The sequence below is a fragment of the Botryllus schlosseri genome, chromosome 4, assembly GCF_051294905.1.
Source record: "Botryllus schlosseri isolate E-star chromosome 4, Bs_hap1, whole genome shotgun sequence".
Taxonomy (NCBI): Eukaryota; Metazoa; Chordata; class Ascidiacea; order Stolidobranchia; family Styelidae; genus Botryllus; species Botryllus schlosseri.
Genome location: NC_137239.1, coordinates 6,886,963 through 6,907,155, shown reverse-complemented (window position 1 = coordinate 6,907,155; position 20,193 = coordinate 6,886,963). Strand labels below are relative to the sequence as shown.

The window sequence follows — 20,193 nt, the reverse complement described above, 5'->3', positions numbered from 1 at the left end:
TTGGCAGTGCTGTGAAATTTTAGGGCAGGCTGACGTGTTGCCTGATATGACATAAATACATTTTTAGAAGCTGCACATGAAATACTGTCTTGTACAGTCATCAATAAAATCAGGCGAGAGCAGAACCCAATACTTTAAAGAAATCGCTTCAAACTATACATTACTAAGCGAGTTTGAATCATATGCAAACACAGTTGGACATAAATCTTCAGCTTATCACCATAACACCCGTGTGGTATTATTTTTTTGTTGGCACGGCATAATAGGAAATGCTATTCAAGATAATGAGCAACAGCATTCCAGATCTTTCCGTCTCGGAGTAACTTCGTGGCGGCCTCTATGTCCACATTCATGATGCGGTCTTTGTCGTAATACCTGAGCAGATTAAAATAAAAGTTGCACTCGCGAAGAATAAGCACAAAATGAGACGTGGGATTCATACAGGTTATGCCGAGTAACCCATTTATGTATTTCACGACATGGGCACATACTCAGCTCATACATAAGAATACATTGCAGGTAATTAGACCCGATTTAGTGGTCGAATCAAGATTGTTGTGGTGGCACGTCGTGTGCAATGCCAATGCTATCTGAAGTATTTATAAACACATTTATAATTAAGTAATTGGTACCACGCCGCTGCGTTTCGATCGAGCAATACGATGACACTTTCCAAGGTGAAGCCTCACATTTCTGAAATGATACCTCTTAAAAGGTAACATTAGAGGTCACGTTGATTTGCAGTAAATAATGATTATTGTTTCGTATTGTATGAAACTTATAAACAATAGTAATCTACTAGATCAGGGGTCGGAAACCTTTTTCGTACGAAGAGGCATATTGACCCTATATTTTCAATCATAATTCCGAAAGAGCAATACAAGGATTTCAATTTACTGTTATGTCAAAATTGAAGATTCGTGACATCATGGTGGTACGAAATTGAAGTTTACTACACGGGATTCGTTGTGTGTACCATATTGGCGGTTTGTATACGGATATGATATCATGACTCCCGCACCAATCAAACCGGTTACCCGACATTTGAGAATGCGGAACACTGAAAGATGGACGTTGGACATGGAAAAATCTAGCTTAGCTACAGGGGGTCGGGAAACTTTTGCAAGCTTCTCATTTTTAATTTTATTTTCGTTAGAGCCATATGATATTTTTCGAAGTTTAAGGCAATTAAGTGAACAGTTTACCCGCAACCAAAAATTTTAGAGAACTGTAAACAGTAAACAACAAACAACAGGTAGCGTATTTGCCCAGAAACAATACATTGGACTCATAATGAGCTATTATCAGCAGCAAATATTTAGCATACGAAATACTTTTATAGGGGCTTTTGAGTATCTAAACCCCCCGAATGCGGTAATGTTTTGACATCATAAAGAATTGTATTATCTACAGCCAGAACAATGATTACAGCCATTATCAGAATTTACTAAGAAACTAAGGAAATATTGATAAATAAGATGTCAATGAAGTACCAAATTAGAAATTTATCAAAGAGCCATACTTCATCATCAAAAGAGACATATATAGATCGTGAGCCATATGTACCCGAGCCCTGTACTATAGATTTGTAGTATAATTATGGGTATATACACTGTAAAAACTGGGCCCACCCCTAGAGGTGGTTCAAAATGCCACCCCATGATCAGAAGGGTAGGGTGGACTGGTCTACCCACGCCACAGGGTAGACTGGTCAAACCACGCCACAGGGTAGACTGGTCCAACCACGCCACAGGGTAGACTGGTCTAACCACCCCTATCCGGATATAACCCTTACCTATCCGGATATATCAACCTTGGGATATGATTTACAAAAGTAAATCCAAGGCATAACAACCTATATCCTGCCCGAAAATCTTCATCAAACGCTCAATCTCCGGTTACCAATACCAACCCATATCTTTCTCAAACGCCTATTCCTGCTGCACTCTTATATACCATATCGGTTTTGTGATGTTTATTGAAGTGTTCATTATGCCTCGCATGCTGACATAAATTACCAAACATCGTCATTATTTCAGGCAACTCATTTGCAAATTAGTCACTAATCTCGCGAAGTTTGGTGCGAACAGCACCACTGGCCTTTAAATTAGGCACGCGAGCGAGAAAAATCGACATGAAAGTGATGAACCCAATGAATTGATATCATCACCGCCAATGCCTGATGAAAGCTGCGTATTTGTGTCATGCGTTGCCCTTCAAAGCCGACTGTCCACTCTTCATTCGTTGTATCAAAACAAATGACAGGGTATCCATTTCCGTGTTTGGGTGTCTGTTATTATATCAAAAAAGAATTAGGACAAATCTACACAGCACATCACACAGACACATACTTCTAGCTATCAGCAGTGTTGGGATCAAGCCACTACCTTCGAGTGACGAGTCATTTTGACTCGAGTCAAGTCAGAATTCAAGTCAAGTTGCCTTTTCGAAGCAAGATGTATGAATATGTCTCAAGTAACTCGAGTCAAGTCAGAATTCAAGTCAAGTTGCATTTTAGAAGTTGGATGTATCATTACCAACCGGGGGTCCGCAAAGCATTTTCAGGGGGTTCGCGAAGCCTCAAAATAGTTGATGACCTAATTTGTATTTTTTTAAATTCGGAAAATCACGAGGCAGTTTCGCTTCATTACTAGTAAAACTCTCAGAGCTTATATCAACAGAATAACGTGAAGAAAGGGATGGTAAGAACCCTGAAAGGTTCAGGTTTGTGTGAACATTTTGCTTATACTCAATATTATACCATGTTTTTTGTTCAAAATCCGCGACACACAGTTTGGGAATCGCTGGAACAAACTAAGCAGATTATGCAGCCAGGTCAAAGTTGCAATCTTTTTTTGTCACCAACATTGATAATTATGTTAGTTGCGGCAAAAAATACCAATGGTGCGTAATTTACATAGGATAATTGATAATAGATTCACATGCTAATTTAACATTGATGAACTTCGTACCCGATCAATCAATAGGAAGTGGTCATACTTTTCGTGAAAAACGGCGGGTACTGCGAAGTGCGACCATCCAATCTAGAAATACAATAATAAAATTGGGTACTGCGGGGAGCAAAAGTTTACTAGTTGATGACAACATAACTTTGATCACATTGGTTGCGGTCAATGTATTTGTGACACATAAATGGAGAGTCAGTCAAAATATCAGAGCAACAACGGATTTTGGAAAAAAAATTAAACCTTGGTACAGCTGGAATAAAATATGCAGATTTGGCAGCCAGGTGAAAGTGGCGATCTTTTCTTAGTCGCCAACATTGAACGAATTATATTAGTTGCGGCAATAAAATACCAATGGTGCATAATTTACATAGTGGAGTTGATAATCGATTCATAGGCTAATAACATTGATGAGCTTCGTACCTGATCAATGAATAGGAAGTGGCAATACTCTTCATGAAAAACGGCCGGTAGCGACCATCTGAGATTCTGTAAAAAATACAATATTGAAGTCAGGAGTTAGTTACTGCGGGGAGCTAGTTTATTAGCTAGTGACATTGCTGTAATCTTTCAATTACTATAGTTCAGGGGCGACCAGCCTTTTCGGCCAGAGGGCCACAATAATCCAACAAACCATTGCGCGTGTCACTATAGTTGAACTCGTTTCTGTAAATTAGGGGCAAGAAATCAAGTGACCATAAATCGCGCAAAGGGCTAAGAAAAATTCCCAAGTCAAATAAATCCGCTGCGAAATATTCTAATTTATGGTCATATACTAACAAATAAAATCTACGAAAACGTGTCTGGCTCCTGGCTACGTCAATAGCTAGCACATGGCAAATTATTATTGATTTTGATTATAAGTTCTATTATTACCATTACCTAATCTGGTTTGCTCCTATCGGACAATGAAAAAAATGACATCAACATTCAAGTGGCCCGCGCAACGGTTCGTCAATTTCATGTGGCCATTTGGCTGAAAAGGTTGGCCACCCCTGCTATAGAGCAAGTGCTTTGTTTGCTAAGGAGGTTTCAAATGGGTGCCATATCTGATTTTGATGACTAATCAATACCGAGCAAATCACGGCTTATGAAAATTAATTGACATGAAAGTCGGAGATTTTATAATTTTGGGTAAAAAATAGCATGTTGAATACTCAATGAATTGATATCATCACTGCCAATACCTCATGAATGCTGTGTATTTGTGTCATGCGTTCCGCTTCAAAACTGACTGCCCACTCTTCATTCGCCATATTGAAGCAGATGACAGGGTCCATACTTGGGTGTCTGTTAATATAACAAAAAAGAATAAGGGTCAAACATACACGCAAACATACATATCGACTAGACTAGACTAGCCTAGCCTAGCCTATATAGCAGTGGTCGGGAACCTTTTTTGTCCGAAGAGCCATATTGGCCCTATTTTTTTCCATCCCAACTAACAAAGAGCTATGCATGTCAATCAACTGTTACGTCACAATTGAAAATTCATGACGTCATGTCAGCACTAATTCGAGCTCACTGCATGGGATTCCTCGTGTGCGCCATATTTTCTCAGTAAAATCTGGTATTTATTGTTCGGAAAGGAAGGCGAAACGAGAGGTATAGAACAGACGGGCCAAGCCTCACCCTTGATAACGCAATTCATATGTAGCTTAGAATTTTTTACAACTGATATTAATCGAGTGTGACTGTCACACTGATTACGAAAATCTAAATACTTATTGACTTCTCAAAGTATTCGACGTCAACATAAAGTTGCGTTACACGTATACATTTTATCGCCGCGACTACACAGAGCTATACTTACCGATCAAGAACGTGGATAGCTATGGCGTTGTTTGTAATTCGAATTTTTAATTGTCACATTCTCAACAGTTCATTCCGTGACGTAGATCAGGAAGACAATGCGTATTTGAAAACTGCGTTTTGAAATGGGCGCCGCCGTGTCTGCTATGCTCTTTCATTACTTAACGTATCGCGCAATTCAAGATTTCGAGTCGGGTACATAGAAGTCGCGAGTGATATTGGCCACCGGCGTGACAGTTACTTAAATTTGATGATTTTGAAAAGAGGGGGTCCGAGCCCTCAAACATGAAGACGACATTGTCCTTACCTCTCAAAGACTTGTACTACCACGAGAATAATTATTTTGGCCATGATTAAAATTTACCAACAACTCGTTGCAATATTGATCAATTCAATACAAAAATAAATATTTGGTAAAGAGCCATATCTTATACCCAAAAGAGCCATAGGTTCCCGACCACTGCTATGTAGTATTCAGCTTATGAAATATAGGGTATGATCAGGCATGGACCAGGCATTGCTTTTTTCAGACACAATATGAATATAGTATTGACGCAAAAAGTTGTCGTATCGCTCACCATAAGTAGACCTGCCAAACGACGAAAGTAATGGAATAGCCCCAATTTCCAGCCAAAATACATATATGCTGATTTGGCAGCCAGGTGAAAGTGGAGACCTATTTTAGTAATCAACATTGAACTTATTCCATTGGTTGCGGTTGCGGCAATAAAATGTCAATGGTGATTCATTCCCATGCAAATTTGTTTCAATGTTTTACCGCTCCGCTAGGTAAAAAAGTTGCAAAACACTTCTCTAAATTATATTCCATCAGAATCAAATGTAAACCTTTCAAAAAAAAAAACAAAGATTATTTGACGTACCTGATCAACATATTATCTTTCATGCAGGATGGTAGGCATAGAAACAATCCGGTCTAGATTTGGAGATGCTGAAACACAATCACAAAATATCTTATTGAGTCAAAGTTCATCACTTGATACATGCAGATGAACATTAACTCATTACAAGACACAGCATATCGAAGAGTGCATCGACGTGTCGCTTCATATGCACGTATTTCTTTAGATAAAAAACGGTGCACGTATTGAGGCATGGCCTGATTTCGATTGTCATGCAATTTCAGCATGACTAATGAATACGATATATCATGAGAGGCAATTAATAGATAGAGATTAACTACTTGGTACAAATATTTGAAGAGATCACGGCTTCTCTCAAAATCAACAGCTATATTGGAACAAATACATAGATAGCAGAAAGAGAAGAACATACCCATAACATTACAGCATTTTGTCTCCTCGGGATATCAACGCCCGCTTCATTCTATCAACCAGGGTAGGAGGATCAGGATATTTCGAACCGCGTTGATCTCGCTTACTTCGTCCTCAGGTACATAAGTCGAAACAGCTTTCTACAAAGCAAAGCAGTCAAATTTTGAAATATGCACTGAACCGGAATTAAAATTTCATTAGGAGATTGAATGTGTGGAACCGAAACTCAAACATTTTTGCAACAGGTGAAGCAATAAAAACAAAGCAACCTCGATACAATATAGTACATTTATTTAGGCAGCTAGTGTGAAATGGAGATAGTTTTAATTATCTTTTAGCTACAATTTCTTTACAGTGGCTTTCTGTACGGAATAGCTGATGCGAGTGAAATTTTTGTACTGATTAATTTGAGACCACTTAATATTTAGAGAGCAGGGCCCCTCAACTCAAACTGTACCACAGGCACTAACCATTCTTTCTAATGATGGTAAGTTTAAAAGCATCACTCTTACCTAGAGCATGTCCGGATCAAGACGTTCTATCTTTTGGCTGTCTGCCAACACATTTATTGCTTAAATAATTTCAATACCGTACATATAATTTCAATTTATGTTTTATAATTTTATCGCGCGCACTCGCATTCATACACATGAAATATAATAGCACGATGCCCACACTCTCATGCAGAAATGACGATATTTACATTACCAAGGTCTGTGGTGACCGCTATGGCTGGAGCAGATATAATTTATAGCTTTTACGGTGACTTGGTAAACCAGTCGAATTTTCATGATAGTGATATTCAGCCTGCCAGACGACCAATCAAGTGTGCTTCCGACACCAATTCCATACTGGATATATTTAACGAAATATATTGGTATAATGCCATTTTAATAATAGTCAATAGGGAGTTGGTAAACCGTACGTAATTCCCTGAATTGAGACCCGATGAGACATTTGTGAGTCGTTTATTTGTCGTATGAATGATAGATAAGAAGTATAAATCGTACGATGTTTGGTGCATGTAATACCACGTAGAGACATTGATGTATACATTCATGATTATTAGCTGGTTCGGAAGTTGATATACATTCATGATTATTAGCTGATTCGGAAGTCGATATACATTCATGAGTATTAGCTGGTTAGGAAGTCGATAGACATTCATAAGTATTTCGCTGGTTGGGTGGAAATATATTGCATTTTGAACCGTACGTGATATTCAATAAAGTTACAAGCCGGGGAGACGGAAACAAAATATATTCGTCAGTGTGATCCATCGAATACGTGTGCAATAGACAGGCTTGGTGGTACGTCAGCCAACAAGGTCTTACGGCGTGTACGCCGGTCGTCGAACGGAAGAAGAAACACGCAGCGAATTGTAAACGCAACCTTCTTGGAGTCAATAATACATCTTGGAGTCAGATATACAATTATACAACTACAAACGTTCGCTCTGCTTTAAAATATACCAGCATGGTTTCATACTAGAAAATGACATTGAATTGCAGTAACTTCTTGTTATCAACTATATAATTCAACCGAACAAATCTGACTCAATGACTGTATCTCAAGCATGCAAATTTGAAAAGGCAAATTAGAAGCATGCAAAATACACTTATGAGTGCATTATCGTCTCACCTTCAATTTCTTCACGTAACGTAATATCCAATATGCCGTCCGACCGTCAGAAACAATAGAGCAAATATCGTAACCGGTATAGGCCAGCGAGAATAGAATGCGTTCATAACGCATCCCTTAACAGGATGAACAGGAATCATATTCTAAAGCGTACAACTATTGCCCTGTGCAGTGAGGATAAGAAATTCGCATCATAGTAAGACTGCAAGACATATTCGCCATCTTTCCCCTTCCGCTTCTCGCTTTCGATCCTCGATTTCTGAGTCACTAAAGCGTAACCGACCCGGTTGATCAATCAGCATCAGATATTAGTATCTTCGCTTTATGTGCGTGCCACTTCCTATGAATATTATAACTATCATTATTGAGTTCAGAGTAGAAGTTGATCGAATATGATGGTAAGATGTAAGTCGAACCATTAGCTCATCTGTGTTTATAAAACTCGGTGGTTGAAAGGTGTTTGCCGCTTTAATTTGGTTCCCGCGGAAACACAGCTGATTTCGTGGGATCGCCGCGCAAATCACTGAGGCGTTGCATTACGGTAATTTTGAATCATATTATCTCGATACCGTGCACAACGATATTAGAATTTTAGATCAAACTTTATACGGTAGATCGGTATATCGCCTAAATTTTATTGTATAAGTTTGCGAGTTTAAAACAAAAACGATGTTGCGATTTCCTGATATAAGCTCACTGCTAAATTTTGAAATGAACAAACTATTATATCTTCCCTTAACTCATTCAATTCCTCTTTAACAGTGCTGATTTGCACGGCTGACCGATGAATATTCTATCAATCCCGCTCTCCCGCTCTTTACCGAGCAAGATAGTGTAATGGTTATGCGTCCGGCAACTTGATCGGTATGTCGTGGGTTCGATCCCCGGCCGTGTGAGACCAAAGACTCGAAAACTGGTATCCGCCGCTATCCTGCTAGACGCTCAGCATCCACGGATAGCATGGAGGAGAAAAAAAAAAGCGGGGGTGCTGACTGGATGACTATTAGTGTCGCATCTCCGTCGTCAAAAGCACCTCGATGGTGCAGACGAAACTGAATACCCCTATTCTCTCTCGATAAATGATATGTTGATTTGCACCAGCAGAGACTTTGAGCCCATATGCATTCAATCTCGCGACATCAACGCCGTGCAAGCATCTCGCGCGTTCATAGCCTATACACCACAGGTGATTGGAATGATCACAGCGGAAACATATTTGTCTCCTCAATTGATCAGCGGTGGGGTCGCCGTATCTTGCTTAATCCAGGGTGGCAGGATGTCATCCACCGTAATGCATGGGTAGGAGCAACAATCCACGCCTATTTCACTCTAAAACGGGGTGGAGCAAAAAGGTACACCCCTACGTTACGGTGGATAATTCCTATCCACTCCTATTCCACCCCAAAACCCACGGTTATTTTTTACAGTGTAGAGAGGTATACTTCTTGTTTTTGTTACCCAGCCACAATTCGGAATTCGGAAAGGCTTTCAGACTACCGTAAGTGTTCCGAAGGTTCCTAACGTCTAAGAACAACTGATTTAGAGCCAGGTTTACGAAAAAGCGCAGATGCGGATCGTCAAAACGTGAACCCGATTCGCACCTTAAATGGCAACCGTGCATTGACATACTTTCATGTGTTTTGACTAAATTGTGCTATATCAACAACGCAGACTACACCCCCCAATGCTATTGGCCGTTATGGTTTTCAACTCGAATTACCGCGGCAGCGAAGGTGGGATGGTTAGAGGCTCGTGATTTCTGGGAAACTTCAAACGGAAATCGAGCCATGGGTAGCGAAGCGATCGAGCAGACAGCTACGGATGGCAGCGTGCATAAAGTTTCCATCCCGCACTTCGTGTAGAAATGAAATTGCTTGATTCGTGCCATTTGAAATAGCCATTCTGGAAAACCAATATGGAAAACATGATCTTACGGAACCCTCTTTCGGAGGACTTTGTAAACTTGCTCCAGCGCATCAGTTGATCTCAGGGGCCTGTGGAAGTCGAGGGCTTGACAGGCACACAGCAATTCAATGGCCACAACGTGTTCGACGTGTTCCACAACTCTCAACGCCTGAATTAGTATTCACATGTTAGCGTACCGATATGCATACTGTATGATCTAAACTGGTCATTAATGAAACATTTCTATACTTTTCGGGGTACAGAATTGGGATTGACTACCTATACCAATTTTTCGAGTCGTTATGCATGCAATTCTATGAACAGTTTTCAGGCAGAAGTAGCCTACTTAACCTTTGGAATCTTGCTTCTGAAAAGTACGAATCAGTTATATAGCCTAAGTTTATATCACATTCATGAGGGAAGAATATCGCTAAAAACAGATGCTGTCTCTTATTAGATATTGTGAGATTGCACCTATTTGTAGAGACATTACCCATTTTGCTTTAGCCACGACGATACATATCACAATTTCGGAATCATCCCCTCCGATCAATTATACATAAAGCATGCGAATCCTAAATCAAATCTATGTTCGACCCCACTTACATGAGTTCTTGGAGGTTTCATTTTCTACTTTCTCTTGAAATAGTTTTGACTTGTTTTGAAAATAGCTACTTATACTTGTACCTGAGTAGAGACGTTACTTCTACTTTCACTTGAGTATAAACGCGGATGCTTTTAGCATCCCTGACTGTAAGTCACAATGGCAGCTGACACGCTCACCTTCCTTGCGGCCCAGCCGCCCATGGATACGTGATCTTCTTGTGCGGCGCTGGTAGAAAGCGAGTCAATAGAGGAAGGGTGACACAATCCCTTATTTTCCGACACCAACGACGCAGCAGTTACGTGGGCTATCATAAATCCCGAGTTGAGTCCGCCGTTTTTGACCAAAAACGCAGGCAGATCACTAAGTGCTACAGAAAAAAAGGTCAACATAAAACCGATGGTGTCGATGACCTCGATGTGATATCCATACGTCTCTTCAACAGGATTGGAATACGACACACTTACAATGATTGCACAGTCTTTCGATCCGCCTTTCGCTGATCGAAGCTATTTCATGTATCCCGATAGCCAAATAATCCAAGGCCTTCGCGGGATATTCGCCATGAAAATTCCCACCCGATAGAGCTTCTCGCTGGTCTGTCATTATCATCTGTGAGATAGTAATGAATAACGGCTGCAATATACCCGACATTGTGAATAGATCATCAAGTTATCATACCGGATTGTCGGTTGCGCTATTCAACTCGACATCAAGAATATCTCGTACAAATTGGATGGTGTCATGAATAATCCCATGAACCTGCGGGCAGCAACGCAGCGTGTACGAATCTTGAACGCAATTGCATGTTTTGTGACTCTCTGTACGCAACAACAAACGGAAGTCCATTGCCACGCCAATAACAATACGCATTGCACGATGTAGTTTCAGCCAAAGGCCACTGCCGCTAATTGTCAGGGTAGTCTTACCAAAAAGAATGAATAATGCTTATCAAATGTTTATAAGATTGCAAAATTTCTCCTGGATGAAAGTCATTCGAGATATAATGAAATAACTTCTGCAAAATATCAATTACAAGTCTTAAAGCGATTAGTAGCCTCTCTAATATAGTGGTAAATCAATCTTCACCTATTCCATGGGATCAGAGTGGTCGTAATCGCATGAGAGGATAAACTATTGCTACAGACTTATTTGCTATTGATTAAGCCGCGATGTCAATAATGAGGTTCTTAATTTACGTACCTGTAATTTCAGATCGTTTGCCTTTGTATTGTAGCAAGGTGCGCAGTCTTTTAGCGACCTGGTTCTGTCCTTTATGCGGCCTTGCAATGTGGATTCTTTCGTCGAAAGCTGTTGCTGTTCCTCGCAAGACCTCTACGGTGAGCGCTGCTACCACGTCGGCTTGTAAGGCGATCAGGTTTGCGCGTTCCACCGCTTCGGAACCAATCGAAGAGATGAACTGAGTGCCATTGATCAACGCCAGACCTTGATGAGAAAGGATTGAATCGTTCTTGTGCGGAAAAGGATTACTGTGGCATTTTCATTGTCATTGAGCGAGAGGTGGATATATTTCTTTCATTTCAAGTTGTTGTAATCACCAATTTTTGAATATTATTTATAATTATAATTATTCAGTTGACCAACCCACAGTTTATGCAAACCAAATGTTTTTCAATAGAACTGGCAAAACTTACATTCGTGTGTTCTGTATTGAGTATGCCGTCTGGTGTCTGATTATAACTCCTGAGCTAGTTTGTTGTTGCCATCGTTACAATGCGAATGTCATGGTCTGTAATTCTGACTGTTACGTAATATACTTTGCTATATTGGTTTCCCTTTTTTACAATCTGTTTTAACTCCATTACTTGGCGGCGCTAACTTATAAGTTAATAACAGACACCACAATAGAGGCTTCGAATTTGGAATGTATGCTGTGCTAAATGCAATTTCCAAGTTCTTATACACGAACTAGCTATTAATACCAATGGGCTGTCGGACAATAAAAGTTCATTACCTTCCTTAGGCAATAGAACTAAGGGTTCTATATCGTGAGAAGCCAGCACTAGACTGGCATCGGACCACCCACTTTCCGGTGACCACGTACGTCCTTCTCCAGTAAGTCCCAAAGCAATATGAGCTAATGGTGCCAAGTCCCCGCTTGCGCCAACCGTTCCCTTTTCCGGTACATAGGGCAAGCACGATTCTGTTACATACGTGATGATAGATAGAAACGAAATGGGAAGATTAATCTTACAAGTGATAGCTCACTGTTGTATGCATCGACCATAATCTGTAGATTTTTCAGTGATATGCCGCTGTATCCTTTACAGAGAATGTTGATGCGTACGGCCAGCATCATCCTTACTCGGGCTGGCGGTAATGGATCTCCTACCCCGCATGCGTGAGAAGTGATCAAATTTCTTTGTAATTCTTCAAGCTGATTTTCGTAGACTGGCGTACGAGCGAAGCTTCCGAAACCAGTGTTGATTCCGTACACGACTGAAACGTAATTTTGTGACATTAATTCTAGATTTCACTGATGCTAAACACTAGGGATGGTGACAACGTTCGGTTCAAGTTCATGTTGGCAGCGAGCTTCTTGGGAGTCAGCGTCCATATGTACCAAGGAACCATAATCGTTCAGGGTTACTAAACACGAGTATTATAAGCCTACTGCTATAGTAGCCTAGTGTTTCTTAACCTTTTTAAGCGCGAACGCCTAAGGTTCTTTCGGTATTGGACTGCACAACGAGGGTTTACTAAGAAAAACTCAGCACATCATTCCAGTCCTATACAAGGCCTCAAATTTCTTATCTGGTATTTTGCTAATGCCCGAAACTATACCTGAATACTAAAAAGTGTTGGTCACTATCGCTTGTGGCCTATGCTGAGCGCAAAAACGACAAATGGACAATGTAGCCATATAGTTGTAGTTTGAACCTTCATAAATTCTTCGAAAATGTATCAAGGGAGCCATGGACCGTAGTTTCAGACACCCTCTACTATAGAATCATCATAGCATAGCCAGGATAAGATGGATCGATCTTACAGATTATGATGCCAATTTTGTTGTGACGTCAGCATACATCTGCGAAAAGTCACAGCTGTATTCTTCGCGCCAGATGCGTCCGAAGTAATCGTAATCGTAATCGACTACTTCGCATATCTGATCGATTTCTTTGATAAATAGCGATTACTTTTTATTTGTACGAGGACTATGACATAAACTGAACATTCGTGAACATGATCAAGGAGGAGATATTATGCCAGGTTCATTGATAGCATCAACGTCTGATTTTCGAACACCACTGCTCATTATTACGTCAGAAGTATTAGCTTTTCTCGTTTTTGCGTAAGAAGTATCCACACGTAGTAAATAGATATTCGATGTACATTGTACGTACACTGTAGTGTAATTGTAAGAACACCCGCCATGCTGAATATCGGGTTATCAATGCACTCCAGACGCCACTACCCCGCAGCAGGATAATAATCACCACTCTGTCTAGTTTCAAATAGTAACTCATGTATTGATGTTTGGTTATGCTTAGTTAAACGCAGCTTGATCGTTATTGCTTGGCGAGCAGTAGGCCTTTGTACGTACCTATAAGTACACAGGACAACGATTTGAAATTTCGTACTCGTCAAATGAAACATTATGATTTCCACAAATAAGTATTAAAACTAACAGCTGCTGATATATATCATCACCGGGCCATTATTTGCCGTTTTTCGTAACGTTAGCTTGCAGTGTCTGTATTAAGTGGAAGGCAGAATTTTATGTTCACTTTATCTTTTTCTCGTATGACTCTACTTGAAACGAGCGCCAATCGTTATTTCGCAATTCTTTACTCAACATTTGGGCCTGCCGCCATAGCCATCCGTTTATACATGATGTTAGCGTGAGTTGTAGCTAGAATCAGGACCAAAATAAGATTTCGTCCCCTACCACAAACGTTGGTCTTGGGCCCGATAGAGTGGTCAATTTTCAGGTTGATGACTGAATTTCTTCAGCGATATTGGTAATTGCATTGCATTACTATTCATTTATAATCCTCACACAGCCCCCGATGGTCACTTTTACCGTTAGAGCTGGGAGCACGTAACATCACATAACATTATTGTTATAATTACTTTACTGTATGTAGGTATAAATTCGTAACCTCCCGTCTAGTATATAATCACGAAATATTGTATAGTCGTCAAAACGTATCAGACTAAAACTTTCGTGAGACACGGCACACACAAATTGTCATGTCTTTATTCCTCTGTGGGGGGTCCCGCGTGGCATTCGTATTGTGGGGCTCAGATTGGACGGACAGGACTATTCGTCACGCCCATCCAGTGCGGCTATTGACAATGGACACATAACTAAAGTTTCGGTTTAGGTCTTTCTTTGAGGGCACACTTCATGAAGTCGCATGCTGGTCGAAACTGCATATGTCTTTTGATGTGTCGTGGCGCGGTAATGACCGGCACCGAAATGAGTATTTCTTTAAATCAGGCATGCTTTTTTCTTTGGAGGAGACTTATGCATATCAAAGTCAAGCTATCTGAAGACATTAAATCGCGAAGCTCGGAGAGAATTTTCAAGTTAATTAAATCTGTCAAAAGATACTCTATAATTTATGTTGATTTACGAAATACTTGGTCCCCGTCGAGCTCGCTTCCCACCCTATTGGAAAGTTTGGGGTGCGGCAGCTACGCATGTGGCAAGAATGCAAATTGGTGGTGCGATAAATCATCTCCTAAGTTGAACAATGGACATATTATGACGTAACAAGCAAATAACGTATCATCTATAAAGAAAGTTGTTATCACATTGCCTTCTAATCGCAATCCTTAAATTGTCTTCTAATATATCTTCTAAGATTGGTTCCAAGTAGCAAGATAAATGTAATCGTGAGTAATCGTGATTGCTTTTCCAATGTAATCGTAATCGTAATCGACTACTTTCTGATTTTGCTGTAATCTTAATCGTAATCGTAATCGCGTGATTCCGAAGTAATCGTAATCGCAATCGATTACATTCATGAAGTAATCACCCCATGTATGGTGGCAATGCTAAATTGTTTCATTGTGGCACAGCTCGAATTATCCACTTTGAAATTAACATAAAAGACGGATTTGCTAAATATCCTTCCTTTTTCAAGTTTTTACAACATGACCTCTCTAATACCCTGAAATGTATGAATCATTCAAATATGGCAGATATCCAATCCTGTATGATAAAAATGCAAATAAAATATCCAAGTGTAGCTCTTGTGTAGAGTCAGCATCTAATAAAGAGGTTGAACTTACTAATCTTGTCATGGCACACTATCCTGATTACAAGCACACACACTCTTACTACTGATAAACATTGGTCATAAATGGAATTTAGTTAAGTAGTCAAAGACCATACCTATGTCTAGTCTACATGTACTTTATCAAGTATTCAAGGATTGGGACTTGCAGTCTTTGTTCGACTCAAACAGCTAAGCTCCACTACAATATTTTTTAATTTTGTCAAGTGTGAAGCATCGTTTGGTCATATTTACATCATTTTAACAATTGTACAAAACTACCCGATGCATTTGCTCTAGTATCATGGTATGATTCCCGAAATTGTATCAATTTTGACTGCATCGCGAAAACGCATATTGCGATTTTCTTCTCCTGTGCCACTGAGTTGTAATTTGCAAGACATGTCTAATTTTATCTATATCAGGGGTGGACAACTTTTTCGGCCAAAGGGACACATGTGATTTACAAACCATTGCGCGGGCATCTGGAATGTTGATAACCTTTTTTAGTCGTCCGATAGGAGCGAACCGAATTAGGTAACATTGCAACCAAGACTTATATTAATCCGCTCTAAAATTGATAACAAACTGTCATGCAACTGTGCAGTGCACAATCAGGCCCTGGTCGCACAAATCGCGAAATTTGTTTGCAAGATAATTACTGAATTATATCAATAAATATGTTGCTTACATACAGTGGGGGTCGCATCTGTATACCACTCGGCTCATTTGGCAAGGACAGGATTATTCAACGTTTAGACATAGCAAAATCGACTGTATCAGTGAGCATGCCTCTATCATTTTGTGCAAATGTTTTTTCGACGATCTCGCTGCGAGTGCACGAGCGAAGCCGCATGTTGGACGACACGTTATCTCCTAATTGCGAATATAGTTAGACTCAATTCTGTGAATAATATGTATTTATAATTTTCAGAAGGAGGCCCAAATACTGAATGCAAGAAATCTAGTGACAATGAATCATGCGAACTACCGAGAAAAATTTCAAATCAAAATAGATCTGCTATGAAATATTCTACTTTATGGTAATAGACGAAAATCTGGGATAAATGTGGCTGGCCCCTGGATAGGTCAATGCGTCAGAACTGCTGTTTTAGTCATCATCAAATTTCGCGGTTATGCTAATCAAATTTTGGTTGGCCTTGCAATTGTACTTGATGTCATAAATAATTTCGAAAATTACTTCGCAGGCCACATCAGACCTTCTCGTGTGCCAAATTTGGCCTGCGTGTCGCGGGCTGGCCACACCTGATCTGTTAACAATAACAGTGATTAATGGCAGATAAAAATTCGAGTGAAAATTCTTTGAAAGCAAATGTTTTCATGATAGAGAAGTTGGAGTCGGAGTCGAAGTCAGGGTCATTCTCACAAACTCTACCCTAAACCGGGCAAGTTGCCCGGTGTCGCTCGGCGCGACAATATGCAATCCCAGCATCTATTCATAAAATTGCGACTCGCGATTTCGGTACGTACAAAAAAGGCTTTTCTTAATCGTTCCGACTCCGTAGTGCACCGGCAATGGGTATGGACAGATTAACATATGTATTTCGCGTCCAGTCAGTTCATTACGGCTATGCCCTGGAATGCGGCCTCAGGCTACATAAGTAATCGAAATGGGCAGTGATCGGCAAAAAGTTTGCCAAACTCTGTATTAGAAGAAGTTCTCTTTTTGAAATGACGAAAAGTGTAGTGAGGAGGGATAAGGGGGCGCAATATTTTGAACCATCCCCAATGGGGGCGCATGTCCAAAAAGGTTGAGAACCGCTGGTCTAAGCTGAATTGGCGAGAGGTCAGGAGTTCCCTGAATACAATCACCCGGAGAATGTGATAAAAGTCGGCCAATATCTTTGAGCAGCTCTGTTGATATGGTCGGTACAGATATGGGTTTACAGTAGGCCTACTACACGGAACCAAGGATTCTTCTCTCGAGATACCCGTGGCCCGTATTCAATTAGCATCTGTTTTCTGTTAACTGCATATAACCTATTACAGAGGGAGTGACCTTGCTATGCAGTAGGCTACTGTGATTTATAGTTTCGGCTGCGACACAATGATGAGAAATCGAAACAGGGTATTTCTGTTTTGCAACTCGATAATCAGTGATTGGTAATATTCTTAATCCCGATTCCCTATGTTAACGATACGTGACTCGCCAAAGTCGCATGGTGGTATTCCTTATGATTCATATTCTGAGGAATTGCGTGTAGTCGAGTTACTATATTGTAACATTTGCTGTCGCAGAATCCGCATCCTATACAATCCATGCCTATACAAATAGCACTGTGATCGCGATAACACTCACATTTGCATACTTGCCGTTAACCTGTGCATTATCCAAGGTTTTGTGAGGGATAGAAGCTGTTGAGACCAGAGTTGGATCGATTGTAATTTGTAATTGAGCTGAATATAATTAATTAGATTTTTTCATGTAATTTAAATTTTAATTGTAATTGAAGCATTTCTATTTTGTGTAATTGTAATTTGATGAAAATTTTGCTCAATTACAATCTAAATTACATTTTCATGGAAACCTGACAATCACAACATAAAATAGTCATTTAATCAATCATTTATTGGTCGCACCAGTGAAAATCCGGTACGAACCAGGATGACGACGAGCGGCCTTAACGCCTTAGTAAACAGTCACGACATGTAATAATTAGCCAATTTGCATCGATTCTCTATGCGTGCTGCGTTATAACTAGATAATTCAGTCACGCTAAACTGTTTCCCATACTTCAGTAGCAACAGAAAACTTTGTGAATTACAATATAGGCTGAATCAGTGGTTCTCAAACTGGGGGCGTGCCCCCTTGGGCGGTGTGAAAGCATCTGAACGGGTCGCGATGCTCCAGTGAACTGAAATCTTATCCGCGCTTGGCCCGATTTCCTCCGATTTATGGTTACTGCTCGGTGTATAGAGTCTGAATTTCGTATTGCAGAATTCTCTCATCAACAGTCAGAACCTTCCATACCATCAAACCATAGGCCTACGTAAGGATTGCTAACTTTCTGGTTTCATTGTGTGCTATGACGATAAGGGGGCACGAAATATTCACTGTCATAAAGGGGGCGTGTCTAAAAAGTTAGAGAACCAGTGGGCCAGCTCTGAGAAGCCTGATCGTCTGATTACATTTCATTGACTGTCTTGTAGCCTATTCGCTGTTAGTCACTCAAGCCTTTGGTTCTTAACAGTCGCTTGAAACATTTTTCTGTGCTTGTAGTTTTTAGTACTCATGATTAGGAATAGTTCGATAAAGTTCGAGTTTTTTTAATTAAAGGGTATTCTACATATCCGGAATGAAACATGAATAGCTTAAGATTGTTGCTAATTACGTCGCTGCGGTTGTCAGAGAACACCTCTTTACTGAATCAATTACATGTTTATAAGTAATTGTAATTGTAATTGAAATTGTTATTAATTACATGTTTAAAAGTAATTGTTATTTGATATTTTTAGCATTGAGTATTGTAATTGTAATATAATTGTAATTGAATTAAAATATTGCAATTGATCCAACTCTGGTTGAGACATGGCCAGACTTGCTGAGATCCGTAAGAAAAGCTACCCAACTGGGCCAAATGACGTACTGATCTATGATATATATCTATGACCATAGCAACGTTCCGTGCGTGGTGGCGATTGTTTAGAAGAATGCCGATTTTCAGACTTTGAAGGCTATTTCGGGGTGGTTCCATTGCCTTGATAAAAGCTTATTGTATATTATCAGAATCAGCGCGACTGCAGCTTTCAAATAAGATCAACTTTGTCTAATTTGAGCGCTAGGGTCGTCATCTATGGTATTAGCAATCACGCTCCCGTTTCATGCTATGAAGCGACAACAAAAATGCCATGGTCGCATCACTCGACCGTGACTCACGTGTTGCATATCTATCCGTAGGTTAGTTATCTATAGACAGAGCAGCTGGATGGATAGTTGTCTGCATAAGATTTCAATCAGTAAGAGAAATGAGAACTTCAATCATGCTGGACTGACCCTCGTGATGATAGAGAAAAGCGTCGCGTCGAAACATTTCTCCGAAGATAGTGCTATTGGTTCGGTACCAACAGAGCTAATTATACCAGTAATGTATGAAGTCGTCTGACTGAGGCCTGCCGCGGCCCGCGGGGCCAGGCCACCATGATAGGAAATATGCGAGCATAGAGGGCAAGAAAACCAAGCAAACGTGGAGTAAAGCCGATAGTTGATACGAAAATTTTTGATTCCATGATGGCATTGGCCAATTCTGTCAAAAGAGCGTAAAATATTGATCAATTGTTGAAATGCTGGACAATTTGACTTTGTTTGCACATTCTCTTCAGCTTTTTGTTAATGATGTGCTGAAGGCTCCAGGTGCACTGCAAGAAGAATATCAATATTAATATCAACATCAATATTTGGTGAAGCCATTGAGGGAAAGATCACCTGCAATGGAGCGGTGGAACCGAAATGAAGAAAGATTTCCGATTATTGCTGTGCAACTAACTATGGTACCAAGTGAAAGACTTCTCACTGTGCTTAGTACGAAATACATCATTTATGGAAGACCACAGAAGTTCACTCCTTGGAGAAAAGGCCGAGAAATTGTGCTTCGTGAACTGTAATCTGCAATTGCTGGATTGATGCTTTTGATATATTTTTATAGCCCCTAGATCAGACCTGGGCAAAGTGCGGCCCGCGGGCCACATGCGGCCCGCGACGCTATTTT

General features: G+C 40.2%; 2 protein-coding genes and 1 long non-coding RNA gene across 3 annotated transcripts in view; all 3 read right to left on the bottom strand.

The window, feature by feature from the left end:
- Positions 1 to 20,193, bottom strand: part of LOC145436951 (uncharacterized) — a 300,821-nt gene that overhangs the window by 42,115 nt on the left and 238,513 nt on the right. The gene's annotated exons all lie outside the window — the stretch shown is intronic.
- LOC145436948 (histidine ammonia-lyase-like) lies at positions 4 to 12,717 on the bottom strand. Its single transcript, XM_080314139.1, has 8 exons — positions 12,450 to 12,717; positions 12,196 to 12,384; positions 11,424 to 11,666; positions 10,902 to 11,041; positions 10,688 to 10,832; positions 10,400 to 10,590; positions 9,646 to 9,785; positions 4 to 375 (listed from the first exon to the last, which is right to left on the bottom strand). The coding sequence occupies exons 1-8, from the start codon at positions 12,700 to 12,702 to the stop codon at positions 273 to 275; spliced, it is 1,404 nt and encodes a 467-aa protein (XP_080170265.1). The 5' UTR covers positions 12,703 to 12,717; the 3' UTR covers positions 4 to 272.
- LOC145437935 (uncharacterized) lies at positions 2,108 to 7,999 on the bottom strand. Its single transcript, XM_080315307.1, has 6 exons — positions 7,712 to 7,999; positions 5,660 to 6,210; positions 4,154 to 4,256; positions 3,390 to 3,455; positions 2,973 to 3,044; positions 2,108 to 2,290 (listed from the first exon to the last, which is right to left on the bottom strand). Exons 2-6 carry the CDS (start codon positions 5,680 to 5,682, stop codon positions 2,108 to 2,110), a joined length of 447 nt encoding a protein of 148 aa, XP_080171433.1. The 5' UTR covers positions 5,683 to 6,210; positions 7,712 to 7,999.